The sequence below is a fragment of the Neofelis nebulosa genome, chromosome 5, assembly GCF_028018385.1.
Source record: "Neofelis nebulosa isolate mNeoNeb1 chromosome 5, mNeoNeb1.pri, whole genome shotgun sequence".
NCBI classification, from domain to species: domain Eukaryota; kingdom Metazoa; phylum Chordata; class Mammalia; order Carnivora; family Felidae; genus Neofelis; species Neofelis nebulosa.
Genome location: NC_080786.1, coordinates 119,556,349 through 119,573,857, shown reverse-complemented (window position 1 = coordinate 119,573,857; position 17,509 = coordinate 119,556,349). Strand labels below are relative to the sequence as shown.

At 38.1% G+C, this 17,509-nt stretch overlaps 1 protein-coding gene across 1 annotated transcript in view; it reads left to right on the top strand.

Moving 5' to 3' along the window:
* Nucleotides 1–2,754: 2,754 nt before the first annotated feature.
* CHMP2B (charged multivesicular body protein 2B) overlaps nt 2,755–17,509 on the top strand; it is a 29,086-nt gene continuing 14,331 nt past the window's right edge. The window contains exons 1-2 of the mRNA XM_058731704.1: nt 2,755–3,074; nt 16,652–16,743. Coding sequence (XP_058587687.1) covers nt 3,041–3,074; nt 16,652–16,743 — 126 coding nt within the window. The 5' untranslated portion in view covers nt 2,755–3,040. The remainder of the gene's footprint in view (nt 3,075–16,651; nt 16,744–17,509) is intronic.

The window sequence follows — 17,509 nt, the reverse complement described above, 5'->3', positions numbered from 1 at the left end:
AGGTTGAGGGAGCTTCTGGGCTGGTGTATCAGAATGCCTCTATGTGCCACTGTGCCCTGGGTTTCAAACTCCAAAGGGAACAGAAACTCCTGCATTCAGAGCCTTGCCCTGGTTATATCTTCTTCTGGCTGTTGATTTGTATCCTTTAATATATTTTGCAATAAACCAACAATCTAGTGAATAAACAGTGTTCCTGAGTTCTATGAGCCTATCTAGCAAATTAATCAAACCCAAGGAGGAGGGTGGGGAGGATGGGAATCTCTGATTTATAGCTGCTCAGTCAGGAGAACAAGTAACAACCTGGACTTGTGGTTGCCATCTGAAGTGGGGGCAATCCACAAGACTGAACCTTTAACCTGTGGAATCTCCAAATAGTATCACTATCTCCAAATAGTATCAGAACTGAGTTGAATTATAGAACACCTAGGTGGTGTCTGAGAATTGCTTGGTGTGGGGGAAAAAATACATACACATTGGAATTAGTGTCAGAATTGTAACAACTGAATGAAAAAAGATGAAAAACCTGGTAGGAAGGTGGATAAAGAAAAGAAAAGTGGGGAGGAACTGTATTTGTTTCTTCACTTCAAGCATGGTATGTGGCATTAGGTTTGTAATAAATATTCTTTGCTATCTGGGCAATTTGGAAGAAGAGCATTGGGTCATAATGATATGACCATAGGGTATTAGTTCATCATTTCTTAATGAGATTTCAAAAGAATCAAATTAAAATGTTTCCTCTATCCACTATGCTTATATATGTGTCTTATTGATTCAGTGAGTTTGTTTATGACGATGGCGTGTTTTTTTATGATAGTGGTTTTAAATAAATGGAAAATACCTATGTATTCTAGTTTTTTAGCTCCTTGGTATCTCAGCTTCTCAGCTATATTTAAGTGTACATTCCCTTTAAATAAGGAGCAAATACAAAACATACTGGTACAGTTTGGTCACCAACTAATCAGAATGGATGCCAGCCAGTCTGGTGTGTATCAGCTAAATATCTGCCTCCTCAAACTATGGGAGAATCAAGCTATTAGAGTGGTGAGTTTAAATACTACATATTTTTATTTTGTCTTTATTGTAATGAACAAGCCCTGTCTTTAGCTCCTGCTGTGCACTTTTGGAGGATCTTCCATATGGTTGCTGCTAAGTATTTTGGCATTTTCCCAACTGTTACAATTGGGTCAGTGGGGGGGATTGTATAGGAGTAATAAAACAAGGGTGACTGCAGCAGGGAGGAGTACGATTACTACACACATAACAGCTTATTGCCTCATGCATTCAAGCACAGCTCAATGCTGTTCATTACAACAGGCAGCCAGGGTAAACTGCCTTTTGCCACAGAGTTTACACCAGAAAGGCCAGGCTTTGGGCGCAGGGACTAAGTGTTCTTGTTTACATTTTTTCCCCGTTTCCTTACTTCTCCATTTTCCTATAAAATCTAGAATAATTTGAAGGAGTAAGACAATTATAGTTTGCATATTACCATGTCATTCTGAGAAAGTTTCTTGAGCAGTCTCTTAGCTAAATTTTAGCAACAACAGCAGGATTCTCAGTGGCACTGAGGATTTTGATATGAGAGAGAAAAAAATGGGGAAGTGAAGTCTGACTCCCACAAACACTTAAAAATCCTTGAGACATGATTCATAAATCCAGAGATGACTAATAGTATTGACACTATTCCTGGAGTGTTTTCCCTGACAGAATTGACATGAAACAAAGGCTACTATCATTTTTATCCTATGGAAGGCAGTGTTGCTTAAAGCACTAACAGATTGGAAGGAAAAAAGTTCACAGCAAAATTAATATTCTAAACAGTAAAACAATATATTAAGTTGAAATATGCACACACACACACACACACACACACACACACACATGCTTAAGTAAAACAATGAATTTAAGGTCTTGATCCTAAGATTGTATTTTCCATATTTATGCTTATACACGTAAGTATTCTTTGAATAATTTATTATGCTTTTCCTTTAGGGGCTCCTCCCCCCACATTAAGCACTAATATGCAGCTATATAGCATTCTAATAGGTTCACAGTACAGCCATGATTTTTTTTCACGCAATGGCAAGAAATCGGGATTTTAAGAAATAGAATTGGAGACGTTTAAACCGGTAGGCAAACATGTGTGGATTTATTTTTTTTTAATGTTTCCAGCCAAGAATTGTAAATACCAAGTGTTGCATTAAAAAAGTTGCTCCTTATTCCCTTCCTGCCCCGTCATCCTCAAGCTTAGGAACACTGCACCCAGAGACACGCCGGGTGGTCAGATCCATGGGCCCAGGACTGCAGGTGAACGCCTTGAGACCCATGGGGGGCTGCGCCGGCGAGCGCCACGGAGATCGCCGGCCCGTCAGGGCTGGAAAGAACGTGAACTTCGGGGACAAACACCGCTGGGGCACGGACCACAGCAGTGCAACCAGCCCCTGCACTTATGAGAGTACTGATACTGACAGCAACGGGATGGTCGTAAACCAACTGGTTCCGGGAAGACCCACACTTGTCCTAAAACGCTGGGGAGCCCCACTTCCAGCTTCCCCCGAAGCTGGGAGGAAAGGGCTAATTAAGGCTCATCTCTCTCTGTATTCGGCAGGGAACCCAGGCACAGAAGCTTCCCGGCACCGCTCACGGTCTCCCGCGCTCTGATACCACCGCAAGCCCCCTCCTGACACGCCACGCGGCGACCCCTCCAGCGGAAAAAGCGGGCAGCAGCTGAGGTGAGGGCAGAGGCAGCAGCTTCAGGCGCGCCAGTGCGCAAGCGCGCGCTCCTAATGCGCAGGCGCCGCCTAGAAGTGACTTCTCCAAAAAGTGTCTTAGTTCTCGGTCACCTGAGCTCGGGGGTGACTCGGCTGCAGTAGGCTTCGCAGCTACCCGCCCTCCGCGGGTCCTGCCTGGTGACCCCTCCCTCTTCTCCTGCCCATCGCTCCACCACCCCAAACCCTCCAAGGGCCTGTCCTTTCCGTTCTGCCTTTTCCCAGTCGCGGGTCGGACCGGGCCGAGCCGGGCAGCCTGGGCGCGGTCTCCGACCATGGCGTCTCTCTTCAAGAAGAAAACCGTGGATGGTGAGTTCAGGCCGGGCCGAAGGGGCCCAGCTCGGCGTGTCCCTGGCGTGTTTTGGGGGCTTCCGGCCACGATTCTTTCTGCTGTCCCTAGGGGCGGGGTGGATCAAGTGGCCCCACAGGTGACCGCCCTCGTGCGTCACTTCTCTGCTTCCTCACCTCCTCTGACTCGCCGCACCTCAACCCCACCTGGGCAGTCTGGCTTCTCTCTGATAACACGGCACACACCACCTTCACCACCCCCACCCCCGCCCAGTTTTTCCTTAGCGAGGTGTTGAGCATTTTAAGGAGACAGGATTCAGCTAGCCCTTAACTGTTAGACTGTGATTTGGTCAGTTCCTTGTTGGTTTGATCTGTTGGTTTGTTGCTCCTTCAATTTGTAGCTGTACTATTTACAGATGTATGAACAGGAAACCTGTACTGAGCTGGAGGATGGTGTAACAGGCTCCAGTTCCAAAATGAACCTGGGTCTGGGTCGTTTTGCCCTAAGAATATCCCATCAAAGAGATGTGAAACAAATGCTTTACTGGCTCCAGTAAAAATATAAAAGGAACCTAAGGAATGTGCCTTAGGTTTAGTTTTCATAATGTATTTTTCCTTCCCTTTGCTTGTCTTTTACTGTCTAAAGTAAGAGATGTGATATGTATTATCTGCATAGAAGTTTCCATTTTAAGATACTCGCACTGTTTTGGACATTTAGCTCCACGTAATCTTAAGAGGAAAAAAGTGAATGTATAGAAATATACAAAATGGTGTTTATTAGCAATTACTGCAATGTATATTTATATAACACTGATTAGTTACTCTTTATATTTTCATTGACTGCCACCAGGAATCAAATTCATTCAAGCTATTTAAAAATCGTGTTTCCTATTACATGTTGAGTCTAGGTTGCTGCTGGTTCAACTAAAGAATCACTTCTTTGTAAGGGTCTAACTCTGCCACAAAAGGAGCAGTGGTAGCTAGACAGTGATTGGTACAAACAGGGTGCTGAGTCCAGACCTGGGGTAACTCCTTCTTTCCTTTGTATTGACTGTTCCAGTGCCAACAACATTATTTTGGTGAGGATAACAAAGACATCATTTTTACTTTGCCACTCTACCCATCACTTCAACACATAATGTCATTTTAGCCCTCATTTAGCACACAGCATAATACATTTTTGCTTAACCTGAGTGGGTAAAAAAAATTTTTTTTTTTTCAATTTATGGACTTTTTAGCAACTAAGAAGTACCATTTACAGTACCTGGAACACATTCCAAGTAGGTATAGGATGTAGTACAATTATGAAGGATGGATTTTATTTGAGAATGCTGTCTAATCTTTAATGGGGTACTCCCCCCCCCCACACACACTTTCAGCACCAATATTGTGGTTTCCAGTTATTGTATAGTACTTCACAGGGGAAAAGGTTTTTTGTTTCAGTTTTATACAGTGAGAATTGACTAAGCAGAGGAAAGGAGTTATACCTTTGTTACTGTGATGTTACCAATTATATTTTTAAAAAAACATTTTAACGTTAAAGGCCAAACAGCTTTAATTGCCTAATACCTGTCAAATATTTTCAAAGACAAAAATATCAGTTCTGTATTCTCATTTCTGTGCTTCTTGGTGCTTTTGGCAGCCTAGTGACTATTGTGCTTGAAGTATATAGAGCAGAATAAAAAAAAAACAACACAGTGAGGATGTGCAGTGAGGGTATTTAACTGTATACTCATTTGCAGTTGGGTTAATTCATCCAAGAAATAATGTTTTTTGCTAAAGAAACTTATTTGTGAAAATAAAGTCTTAAGGACTTTAGCTAGGAGCTATACTACTGATTTAAAGATTTATGTGAAATTCTGAATGCAAATTTGCCCACCATGCACATTTACTATAACTACTGCTACTACTTACTATAACTGCATACTTGTTTTTTTTTTTTTACATTATCACGTCAATTCAAATCACTTAATGACTTTTTAATTATATATTTGTACTTTCATTACTTTGATATAGAGCTTTGTTGATATTTTTACTCCTTGTTTTATTAAAAAGAAGGTGTTTTGTTTAAAAGGTGACAGCATTCTTCTTAGCAGTAATGAGGCTATATATTATAAAATGTAATGTATTTTTATGCATTTCTCCCAGATCCTTGGACTCGTTGATTATTGATCATAAGATCTTTTGCTGTATGCTGCCTTTTTATCTGTTTCAGCAGTAATGAAATTCTGATATATAAGGGAAATATGTAACTGCTTATAGATCTGAAGAATAATTGAATCTTTTTGTCTCTTTGGATTGGCTGGAAGAGTTGCATACTATATCATTAAAGACTACTGCACTTGTAAATTAAAAAGGGAGACAACATTACAGCACTTATTACTATTCAGAGTTATGTTTAATTCATTTTTGACACAAAGATGAACAAGTCTCTGTAGTTTATACTTTGTTACAGAAATTAATGAGAATTATACCTCAGTGCTATAGAAGAGAAAGATTCCTTTGAACTTGAAATTACAATTGAGTATTTGGTTTTCCTTTCACTGATTTTTAAGGTATATACATAGGGTAATGTGTGTACAGTGTTTTTCCCCCCTATGTGGACTAATAGTGACCTATTTATTGAAACTATGAACCTGTAAATCAGGATGCATTGAGGATTTGTCATAAATGGACAACTAAGTGTGTCTTTTAAAAAGTGAAATTCTTTAAGCCATATGTGTGTGAGTGTGGTGTGTATAATTTTTGTTTGTTACCTTCAATAAAGACAAATTTGAGGTCCTACTCTAAGCCAGCATTGTGTTGGCATTTCGTATACAGCATCTTATTTAATTCTCACAAAACTTTTAAGTATTATTATTATTCTCACTTTATAGGTGAGGAAATTGAGATACAAAAGACTAAGTAATTTGCTCATGGTCACACAACTTAGTGGCAAAACCAGGACCTCATCCCTTGAGTATTATCATTGGTATTTTCTTATTAGAGATCCTATGGCACGATTTAATTTTGCTGTTCTTGCTAGTGTATGGAATTCTCAACTTTTAGTAGGCACCATGTAATGATAACCTTTTGTCTGAGAATCAGTCTCTTTTTCTCTTGGAATTACTGGTAGAACTCTATTTTTAACAGTGTTAGAACTAGAAACAACCTCCTTTTGCTGACTCTCCTTTGAGCCACCATTTCTGAGGAAGTATTTTCCAATCTCTTTCTGCTCTACACGTACACTTCTTGAAGTAGTGTTGTCTTCTGTCTCCACCCCTGTATTTCTCAGACACTCCCCCCTCCCTCCCCGCCCGTTCTATAGCAGTTTGCTTTACATCTTAAGTGATAAGATCTTGCTAAGATCATCAGTGACTCCTAGAGTGCCAAATGACCATTTTTTAGTAATCATCTCTTGGGTCTACATTTTACATTTCTTTATTGAATAATTTCTTTATTGAAATTCTCTTTTGGCTTCCATGAAACTCTTAATATTTTCCCCAAATTCCTCTGACCACTGTTTTTTCTTTTTTTTCTTACACATTTTTCTTTTCTTTTTTTTCCTTCTTCCTCCCTCCCTCTCTTCTTTCCTTTCTTCATTTTTTTTTTTTTTTAAACTTGGTCCTTAAATGTTAGTGTTCTTGTTGGTTTTATCTTGGGCTACCACTATGCTAATTGTACACTCTCCCTGCATGATATTATCCAAACTCCTATTATTTTAGTTATTACCTAAGTGCTGATGGATCACAAATTTGAATCTCTAGTTATATTTTTCTAAGTTTTAGACCAACGACTTACTGAGTATCTCCACCTAGATGTCTCAAAGTACCTGAAATTAAAGGTATTCCAAACAATTCATCACCATCTCCTTGAAGTCAGTTCCTTTCCTGAGTCTCCTCCTCCAGTGTTGCCAGGTCCTGATTTTGCCTCCTACCTTTAATTATTACTAAGTTTTGCTCCTTTTGCCTCTTAAATATTTGACACACATGATTTTTCACTGTGTGCCTGCAACTTCTGCTCTAATTCAGATCCCATTTATCTTGTGCTTTATTACATCACCTTTCTGCTTTTCTTCTCTATAACTTCATAGCTCTTTAATTGTTTATCTACAGAGTTGCCTTGTGATTTGATCCACCTGAAATCCGAATCAGACTATGCTACTCCCCAGTGTGAACTCCTTTTTTATAACACTGGTACCAACAGGATCAGTGAGAGCTCTTTGATAAGGCATATATGGTCCTCCTTGATTTGGCCCTTGTCTTTCTTGTCATAACTCTGAACATTTTACTGTCCAGCAGTATTGTTCTTATATTTATCAGAACATACCATAAATACTCTTTCTCACTCTGACGTATTTTTGCTTATGATGTCCTTATGCATAGGATCCTCTTTTTCCTTTCTCTGGCTAACCTGCACTGTCTTGGGTGTTTTTCTTCCCCGAGAACTTTTCTCTGATGCCATCTCAGACTACATTAAGTACCTCACTCCTGTATTCTCATTTTTTTTTTTATCTCTGCTTCCTGACCTGCATTCATTGGAACTAGAGTAGATCCTTATGTCCTTCCAAAGTTGGATTATGCTTTTTCTGAGTTTTTCCTACTTTCCATATATGCAAGGTAGCAGAGACTTCAGAATACATGGAAGTATCTCTGTAGCAGATTAAATTTAGAGACACAATTTCAAAATAACAGTATTTACTAACCAAAAGTAGTGTTTCCAAAATCCAGAGCTTACTATAGTCTACATCCATTTACCATTGTCACCCACCTACAAGTTCAGACGTAATTGAGGAACCCTACTGACAGAAGAGGAGGAAGCTTCTTGGCTTTTACCTTATTGGGATTGTATCCATGTACGCTAATAGTCCAGAGTTCAGAATCTGTGACATTTTGACTAACTTGGAATGAATCTCCTGTCAAAAGGTAGGTTGTGATGCCACATTTGTGATATCTTAAGAGAAAATAAAACCCACCATCTATATAAACTGAATTCTATCCAGAACTTTTCTGCTTTCTACCAAATAAGGTAGATCCTTCTGGTGCTGTCTACAATGCCTAGATCTTTCCTAGTATGCTGTGTGTTCCCTTAGTGCTTGTTGTTCTGGATATTTAAAAACTCAAATTTTACTTTCTGTTTGGCCCCTATGTTCTTGGCACAACAAAGAAAAATAACTGAACATGGGATTCAGGAGCACAGTACTCTTCTGAGCATTTTTCTCAGTAAATGTTCTCCATACTTGTAGTATGGTTATTTCTGTAGGAACATGTCTTCCTCTTGTATTTCTCCATCCCTAGCATGACCCCAAAGACTAGTATTTCTTTTCATGCTACTGTTTTCTACCTTCCAAGTCCATTAAGTTTGTAAAACTTCCCTTTCATAGGAGCTTTCCTGGTCATTCCCTCACTTACCTAAAGTGAGAAAATGCTCTTTCACAATTTTCTGAACTGAAGCTGTTATTGATAATGGTACCGAAGCCTGTGTCTTTGAGGACCAATTGAGACCTAAAGATCTACTGACACATAGCCCATCTGAAAACCTTCCTTCAGCCCTTGAAAAACACTGATATTTTACTAATAATAAATTAATCTGAATGAATTTCTCAGGGCTGAGTGAGTTGAGACTTTACTGGGGGGGGGGGGGGGGAGAGGGAAGCATTCCTTTTATGCTACCATAGGGCTAGACTCTCCTGTTTTCTCTTTAAGTTTATTTGTTCATTTAGAGAGAGAGAGCATGAGTAGGAGAGGGGGGCAGAGAGAGAGAGAGAGAGAGAGAGAGAGAGAGAGAGAGAGAATCCCAAGTGGGCTGTCAACCAGATGCAGGGCTTAATCCCAGGAACCTTGAAATCATGACCTGAGCCAAAATCAAGAGTTGATCATCCAACTGACTGAACCACCCAGGTACCCCTCCTATTTTCTCTTTAGTATTCCAACTCTTCCTTCCAAGAAAGACCTGCTGAGAGTTTCAACTTCAACCTAGTTTTTAAATAGATCCTTGGCTCCCTGGACCAAATGTAGAAGAAATCTGTTAGCACAATCCTCCACAGTCCTTTCTGTTTCCCATAGTTGTTTTCTGTTTTATATTTTGTTCTTATTTTTTCTTTACTATGTATCAAAACTGGTTAATTAAACTGATACCATTCCTCCCTGATTTTTTTGGTTTACCATTTCCAAAGCCTAAGAAACAGATTTGCTTGCATGTCGAATTCTGATTCCTCCCTACCCAGTCCCTCATTGTCATTTTCCTTCTGCCTCCCAGTAAATTTGGTTCCCAGAGCCAGCATTTCCAGGAACTGACCTTTAACATTTCTTTCTTATCCCTTAACTTTTGAGTTTGTAGCATTTTTGCAGTTATTTTCTCCTCATCAACCCAAGAAGGTGGTACATCCCTGCATAGCCAGGACTCCTTTCCTCTTTATTGTTGGGTGCGCTCCACCACACCTCCTTTACACTGGTGGTTCTTCTGTTCAGTCATGATCAGGGTGTATCTAATGCCCATTACCCTGCTATACCAGGGCCGCAGGCCCATCACCACTTCACTCACAGCTGCTGCAGAGATGGTAGATGAGATCTAAAGTGGACGTGCCCTCTCGTCTCAGCTTTTGATCTCCAGAGCAAGTTAGTAAAAATGGTAAAGCAGGATGTGGGAACATTTTGTGCTCCTATTTCAATCCATGTGATGGCTAAATTTAGGACAACTGATAGGCAATAAAATTGCTTAGATCAATATTTTTTTCTTTAAAGAAATACGTTTAAAGCAGAAAATATGGTGTATTAGATTAAGATTTTGTTATGACCTTATAGTAAACATGACCTTGTAGTAAAGCACAAATCCTGTATATGGTAGGGAGGATGCTGTCCAGTAGACCAACTTGAATCCCACTGAATGGAAAACATCGGCATGTTGTGCCTCGGGGCTCCTAGGGCAATAATTCTCAACTACCCCGTAAACTTGAGATAGGCTCCCTCCTTCTCCCCAGAAGAAGGGCACTTTAAACATGTTTAAAATATAACTCACAAATTAATGAATGCCTGTATTTAAAGTTTTTTTTGTTTTTTCTTTAATCCTGAAATGTATAAATTGTATATAAATAAGCAGGATCTGGAAGGACAGTCGTAATTCAAGTTGGGGCCTGGACTCAAATCCCAGTAGAGAATTCTAGTAAACTAGGCTGGACTACATTATGGAGACCCTTTTTGTTTTGTTTTTATTTTCGACTTTTTTGTTTTCTGTAAGCAGATATACCTTATTGACTCAGAACCGAGAAGAGCCGAATGACCTTTTCTGTCTGTATCTTGAGTCCAGAATTTAAGTCTGTGATCATTCTAGTGCATACATGTATATTTCATTCAGTAAAAAGAGCCTGAAAGGCTTGAGATAAGCTTTTAATACCTACAGTGGAATTGACTTGGGTGGCCTTCTCTAAGTGTTGTGCTGGGTATGGGTGGGTAAAAAGGGTGATGGGTGGGGTGGCTCCAGACCCTTTTTATCTCTCAGAACATACCACAAAGAGAACATACCACAGTCACAGCCATGTAGCATTGCCATTTTAACAATGTGGAAGTTTTTTATTACTACCTGTTAAGAAGTGCTTCACAACAACCCCACAAGGCAGATGAAGTGTTGGAATCTAAAAACTGGGACTGTTTGTTTGTTTTTGCCTGGAGAAGGAAGCACACTATGGACAGGAGTCCAGTGCTGCTCCATCTCCTAGATGTCAGCAACACCCAGTACCTGTTTCTATTATTGTCTTGACTCAGAATGAAAAGAGGCAGTAGGAAATTGTAAGGGAAATATCTGGTTATGTCAGTGCTCTATTTTTCCACCGTACAAAGAGATCTATTATAGTTTGGTAAAAGAGATCTATCATAGTTTTGTTATTGTTAAATTATCAACCATCTTTCTTGGTAACAAATAGAGTTTATTATACATCTTAAAGGAATGTGTTAACTATGCCTATGAGGCACATTCTTTTACATTTCAAATATCTTTGTACTCCCTTAGGTCACTGCTAACTATACTATATTGGGACAGTAGTTGGCATAAAGTGCAGTCAGGATACAAATAGATAAATAAATAAAATACTTGTGTTCCTTGCTCTGAAAGAGCTTGGGAGGAAATTAGACCTACCAAAAAATAAATAGAATGGGAAATAAACTTGGCCTAAAAAAACATTATAACTTTCTCAGAACCATATTCAAATTATTCCTTCTGAATTATCTAGAAGACCAAATCATTAAATGTGGGTTTAGGATAGTTTTTTTTGTTTTTGTTTTTGTTTTTGTTTTTTTTCTAAAAGGTAAAGGATAAGTTTTATAGGATATGCCTATCATCTCATATGAAGAAAATGTTTTACTATCTTTTTCTCATGATAATATGGTTTAAAGTGTTATGACTATATTTTAGTATGCAACATTAGATGTTCTCAGTTTATAGCTTAGAACTGTTTAAATATTAATAGGTGTATTAACTATGATATGAGGCTATGGAATATGTAGTAGTTAATTTTCTTTATTTTTCTTTCTCTAATATACAGTGACAGTTATGGTACACATAGATACATAAAATTGAAGTAAAACTGTTTTGATTAAGTTATATGTTTTGGTAAAATTTCCTGTCATAATAATGTGTTTTGCCAACAGATAGCAATATCTATTTTCTACTCTATGGTTCTCTGATACCAATGGGGTGTCTTCAAAAAGTTGATCAGTCTTAACACTCGCTGGAGTTAGCACAGAGCCCACTGGTTCAAGGCTCAGTCCTACAAGACTGTCCTCATTGTAGATGCCAGTCACAAGTCCCAGGTTGCCACCAGTACTTCTGACTAACCAGCTACAAATTCTAGAGTCCTCATAACTCTTTCCACAGTGTGATAATTTGCTAGAACAAGTCGTAGAACTCAGAAAAGTGCTTTACCTAGGAACAGCCAAATGGAAGCAAAGTTTTGGGGACTGTAAGTGGCACAAGATCTTCCCTGCCCTTTTTTGGGGCATGCTGCCCTCCCAGCATATCATTGTGTTCACCAACCCAGCAGCTCTCCTAATCTCTTTGTTCAAGAGTTTTTTTATAACCTAGTCTTCAGCCCCACTCCCTTCTCCTGAGGTCAGAGGGCTGGGGCTGAACTTCCCATTCTCTAATCAAGTATTTGGTCTTTCTGGTGACCAGTCCCCTCCAGGAGCTATCTAGGGGTCCCCTTTCTTGAGATAAAAGATATTGCTATCACTAAGGAAGCTCACTAAGGGTTTTAGGAGCTCTGTGCCAGGAACTCCAGACAAAGATCAAATATATGCTTTTTATTATATCACCCTAATAATGAAAAAGTATATATTGATAGAATTCTAGATCTTCTCCATCAAGGCTTTCAGCAATTGCTTTGCATCTGTGTCAGTTATCCGGCCACAATTTAATTTGTCAATATGGTGGCTTCTCTTTCATCTCTGTACTCTTATGGCTTTAGAAGACTCTCATCACTATCTCAGTATTACCATTTCATTTTATATTAGTTGAGTTTAGGGACTTTTCAGTACACAAAGATGTTATACTCCAAAAGTTTATTTGTAATTTCATAGTTTTAAATTTAGAACATATTTTCTGTTGAAACAGTAGGGTAAGTGGTGAATGTTTTTATACCAATTTGTTGGCTTTGGTAAGATAGGGTACTAAGTTCAAAAGAAGAAAATTAGGAGTATTTGAGTTTTGAGGATGAAAAGGCTCATGATTGGTTTTAAAGATAGGGAAATAAGAGCTTTGCCACTTAGTGTCTGTCTGCACATGTCAGAGGAAAGATATTGTGTGCTGTGGACTGAATTGTATGCCCACAAAATTCATTTTTTTTTTGTTTTTTGTTTTGTTTTTTTAAGTTTATTCATTTTGAGAGGGAGAGAGAGAACACATGTGAGCTAGTAAGATGGGGAAGGGTAGGGGGAAGGGTGGGGAGAGAGAAAGAAAAAGTGCAAGTAGGGGAGGGGCAGAGAGAGAAGGAGAGAGAGAATTCTAAGCAGGCTTCCAGCAGCACAGCATGGACTTGGGGCTTGATCCCATGAACCATGAGATCATGACCTGAGCTGAAATCAAGAGTTGGATGCTTAACTGACTGAGCCACCCAGGCACCCCTGCAAAATTCGTGCTAAGTCCTAACCCCTAATGTGACTGTATTTGGAGATAGGGTTGTAAAGGTTGTAAAATTGAGGTTAAAAGGTTATGAAGATGTGGCCCTAATTCAGGACGAGGGTGACCTTATAAGAAGAGAAAGAGGTACCAGGGATGGGCACACACAGAGAAAAGGCCATATGAGAACACAGCAAAGAAGGCAGCATCTGCAAGCTAAAGAGAGACCTCAGGAAAAGTCACACCTGCCAATACCTTGACCTTGGACTTTCAGCTTCCAGAACTGTGAGAAAATTAGTTTTCTGTTTTTTAAGCTACCCGGTCTGTGGTATTTGTTATAGCAGCCGTAGGAAACTAATAAATTGTGTTATTTTAGAACAGAATCCCAACAGAATGCTCCATGGAACATTAACATCTAGGAAATGTTAATAGAGATTCTTAAAAGGAATTCTTGACTTAACAAATGTAGCAAATAATCTATAATATGTTCTCCACTTAAGAATTGACTGCATATTCATATACTAAATAGTCTTAGAGGCCTTGGAGCAAAGAAACCTATTCAACTATTAGGGGCAGAGGGGCAGAGAGACGGGGAGAGAGAATCTCAAGCAAGCTGCACGCTATCAGTGCAGAGCCTGATGTGAGGCTCAGCTCACAAACCATGAGACCATGACCTGAGCCGAGATCAAGAGCGGGCACTTAACCAACTGAGCCACGCAGGTGACTGTAGTTATTTTTATTATGAGTAAAGTTATACATTATACACAGAAATGTGTAAGTTTGGTGTTCCATCAGTAAAAGGATAGCGAGTGTTGGCTCTGTCGTTTTATTTGAGGTGAAATTCACATAACGTTAACCATTGCAAAGTGAATAGCAGTTCAGTGGCATTAGTACTTTCACAATGGTGTGTAACCACCATCTCTAGTTCTAAAACATTTCATCACCTCACACTAAAATCCTGTACATGATAAGCAGTGACTCCGCATTCTCTGTCCCCAACCCCTAGCAAATACCAGTCTGCTTTCTGTCTTTGTGATTTGTCTATTCTTTTTTCTTTTTTTTAAATTTTTTTTAACGTTTATTCATTTTTGAGGCACAGAGACAGAGCATGAGCAGGGGAGGGGCAGAGAGAGAGGGAGACACAGAATCCAAAGCAGGCTTCAGGCTCTGAGCTGACAGCACAGAACCCAACACGGGCTTGAACCCAGGAGCTGTGAGATCATGACCTGAACCGAAGTCGGACACTTAACCGACTGAGCCACCCAAGCGCCCCTATGATCAATCTATTCTGATATCTCATCTGAGTATAATCATAAAATGTTACCATTTGTATCTGGCATCTTTCACTTAGTATAATATATTAATGGTTTATTCATGTTGTAGTATGTATCAGGACTTCATTTCTTATTATACTCCAGCTCTCATACCTAGAAGTGGAGTTGGTAAGATCATATGGTAATTTTATGTTTAACTTGTTAAGGAACCACCAAATTTTTATCCACAGTGGCTGAAACAATTTACATTCTTACCACCAATATATAAGGGTACCAGTCTTCACATTCTCATAACACTTGTTATTTTCCTTTTTTGTTTTTGATTATAGCCATTCTGGTGGATGTGAAATGTCTCTCATTTCCCTTATGACTAATGATGTTGAGCATCTTCTTTTTGTGTTTATTGTCCATTTCTGTATCTCCTTTGTATAAGTGTCTATTCAGGTCCTTCAACCATTTTTAATTAGATTGTCTTGTTTTTGAGTTTTAAGAGTTATTTATATATTCTGGATACTAGACTCTTGACATATATGTGTGTGTGTGTGTGTGTAGTCTTGTTTTGGGATTTTAAGAGTTATTTATATATTCTGAATACTAGACTCTCTATATATTAATAATTTGTGTGTATGTGTGTGTATATATATGTACATATATATATGTATATATAGTTTGTATATATTTTTTCCTTTTCTGTGGGATGTCTTTCCTTTGGTGCACAGCCTTTAATTTTAACAAAGTCCAATTTATCTTTTTTTTTTTTTCTTTTGTTGTTCATGCTTTTAGTGTCATATCTAAGAATCTATTGCTAAGTCCTAGATCATGCAGATTTACTCCTATGTATTCTTCAAAGAATTATGTAATTTCAGTTCTTACATTTTTTTTTTAGTTAATTTTCATATACATTGTGAGGTAGGGGCCCAATTTCATTCTTTTTCATGTAGACATCCTATTGTCCCAATGCCATTTGATAAAGAGACTGTTCTTTCTGTTACCATTGTTTTTAAATCTACTTCTTGACTAGAAAGGTACTCTAGTGAAGTGATTAAGATTACTGATTCAGGAGACAGAACACTTGGATCCAAATCTGGCATTACTGCATACTGTCTTGTGACCTTGGGCAAGTTATTGAAACTTCCCAACTCTCAGTTTTCTTTAAGTGTAAAATAAGGGGCCCCTAGGTGGCTTGGTCATTTAAGAGCCCGCCCGACTTCTGCTCAGGTCATGATCTCTCGGGTTCGTGAGTTCGAGCCCCGCATCGGGCTGTGTGCTAACAGCTTGGAGCCTGGAGCCTGCTTTGGATGCTGTGTCTCCCTCTCTCTCCTCTGTCTTCCCCTCCCCCACTCACACTCTTTCTCTGTCTCTCAAAAATGAATAAATTTTAAAAAAAATTTAAAATAATAGAAAAATCAACTCCATAGCATTATTGTCGATATTATATTGCATAATATATGTACAACACTTAGCAAGGTTCCTGGTAATGAAAGATCAGTTTTGGCAAGAATTACCATCAATATCTGTGATCTTTGAAGAAATTACTATTTAGTAACAGCTAACCCAAATTATAGTCCCTTGGACCTAGACTAGCACTTTAATTCTTCAAAAGATGGGACCTGATGGATCCAAATGAATAAATTAGAAAAACTTCAAGATTGAGTGGAACTTTAATAGTGTATCAGGACATTGTGTGTTATTTACTCCTTAACAATTATCCTTATTTTATGAATAAGCAACCTGAGGTTTAGAATATTAACTAACTTTCCCAAGATATCATCATATAATGATCAGGTGGCAGAGGGAGGGTTCAAATCCAGGTCTGCCTCATTGGAAGGTCTACTATTTCACTCTGTTATGATGATATGATGACTTAGTGACCTGTCTTCCTTCCTGGAATTTCATATAATACTGGGGTAAGAAGAGATGAAGAATGTGTTTGTGACATATTTATGTGCTATATAAAACATTGTATAGTATCAGTTCTCTAAGGGAATCTTTTATTGTGATGTATATACACTTTTGGATACTATAGCATATCTGCAGTTATCTTTTGTAGTTCTTTAATTAATATTTATGATCCAAGTTTTAATATATTTGACTTTATATATATATATGTACTATATTGAATAAAAAAATTAACATCTAGTAAAACATGGTTTCTTTTTTTTAATAAAGTCTCCAAGTCTGATATTTTAAATGGTACTGAAGAAAATTACATTTAAGTTTCTTTTGTGATTCTCTTAGATGTAATAAAGGAACAGAATCGAGAATTACGAGGTACGCAGAGAGCTATAATCAGAGATCGAGCAGCTTTAGAGAAACAAGAAAAACAGCTGGTAAGTAGAACATTAAATTTCAGCTTAACTTTTCAAACAAATTTGGAAATTAGTGTTAGAATAATTAGCTAACTAAGAAAAAGACACATGGCAGGTGGTAAGTGATTTACTAAGAAATGGCATTTTATGTCTTCCTGAATTTTCTGCTTACCTTCGTTTATTATGTCATTCTGCTGACTTTTATCAGGATTCTGTGTATTCTGCTGATTATAAAATCAAATTATTCTTCAGTTTGTAGAAGTCATGAATGCCCAGGAGGAAATAGTTCCCAAAACACAGCTACTTTATTGTCAGTTAACAACAAAGATTAAATGGTCCTGAATAACAAAAAGTTACAGGAAATAATTATGTTAACTCACAGATATCTTACTTGATGTTTTAGTGATCATTATGTCTGTGATAATGAATGTCCTTTTTTTTAAGTAGACTGTCTTGCTTGTCTTTAAATATTTTTATGTTATGTTTTTATATGTTGCTTTAAATCTTTTAAACAAACAGCATGATTGAGGTATTATTGACATGCAGTAAACTCCATTATTTAAAGCATATAATTTGATACATTTCAGCATATATATATATAATGAAACCTTTACTACAATCAAGATAATAATGAACATCCCCACCATCCTGAAAAGTTTCCTTATTCCCTTCGCAATTACTTTTACCTATCCATCCTTCCCTGACACCCTCTTTTGCAGTAAATACTGATCTGTCACTGTAGGTTAGTTTACATTTTCTAGCCTTTATATAAATGAAATCATATAAT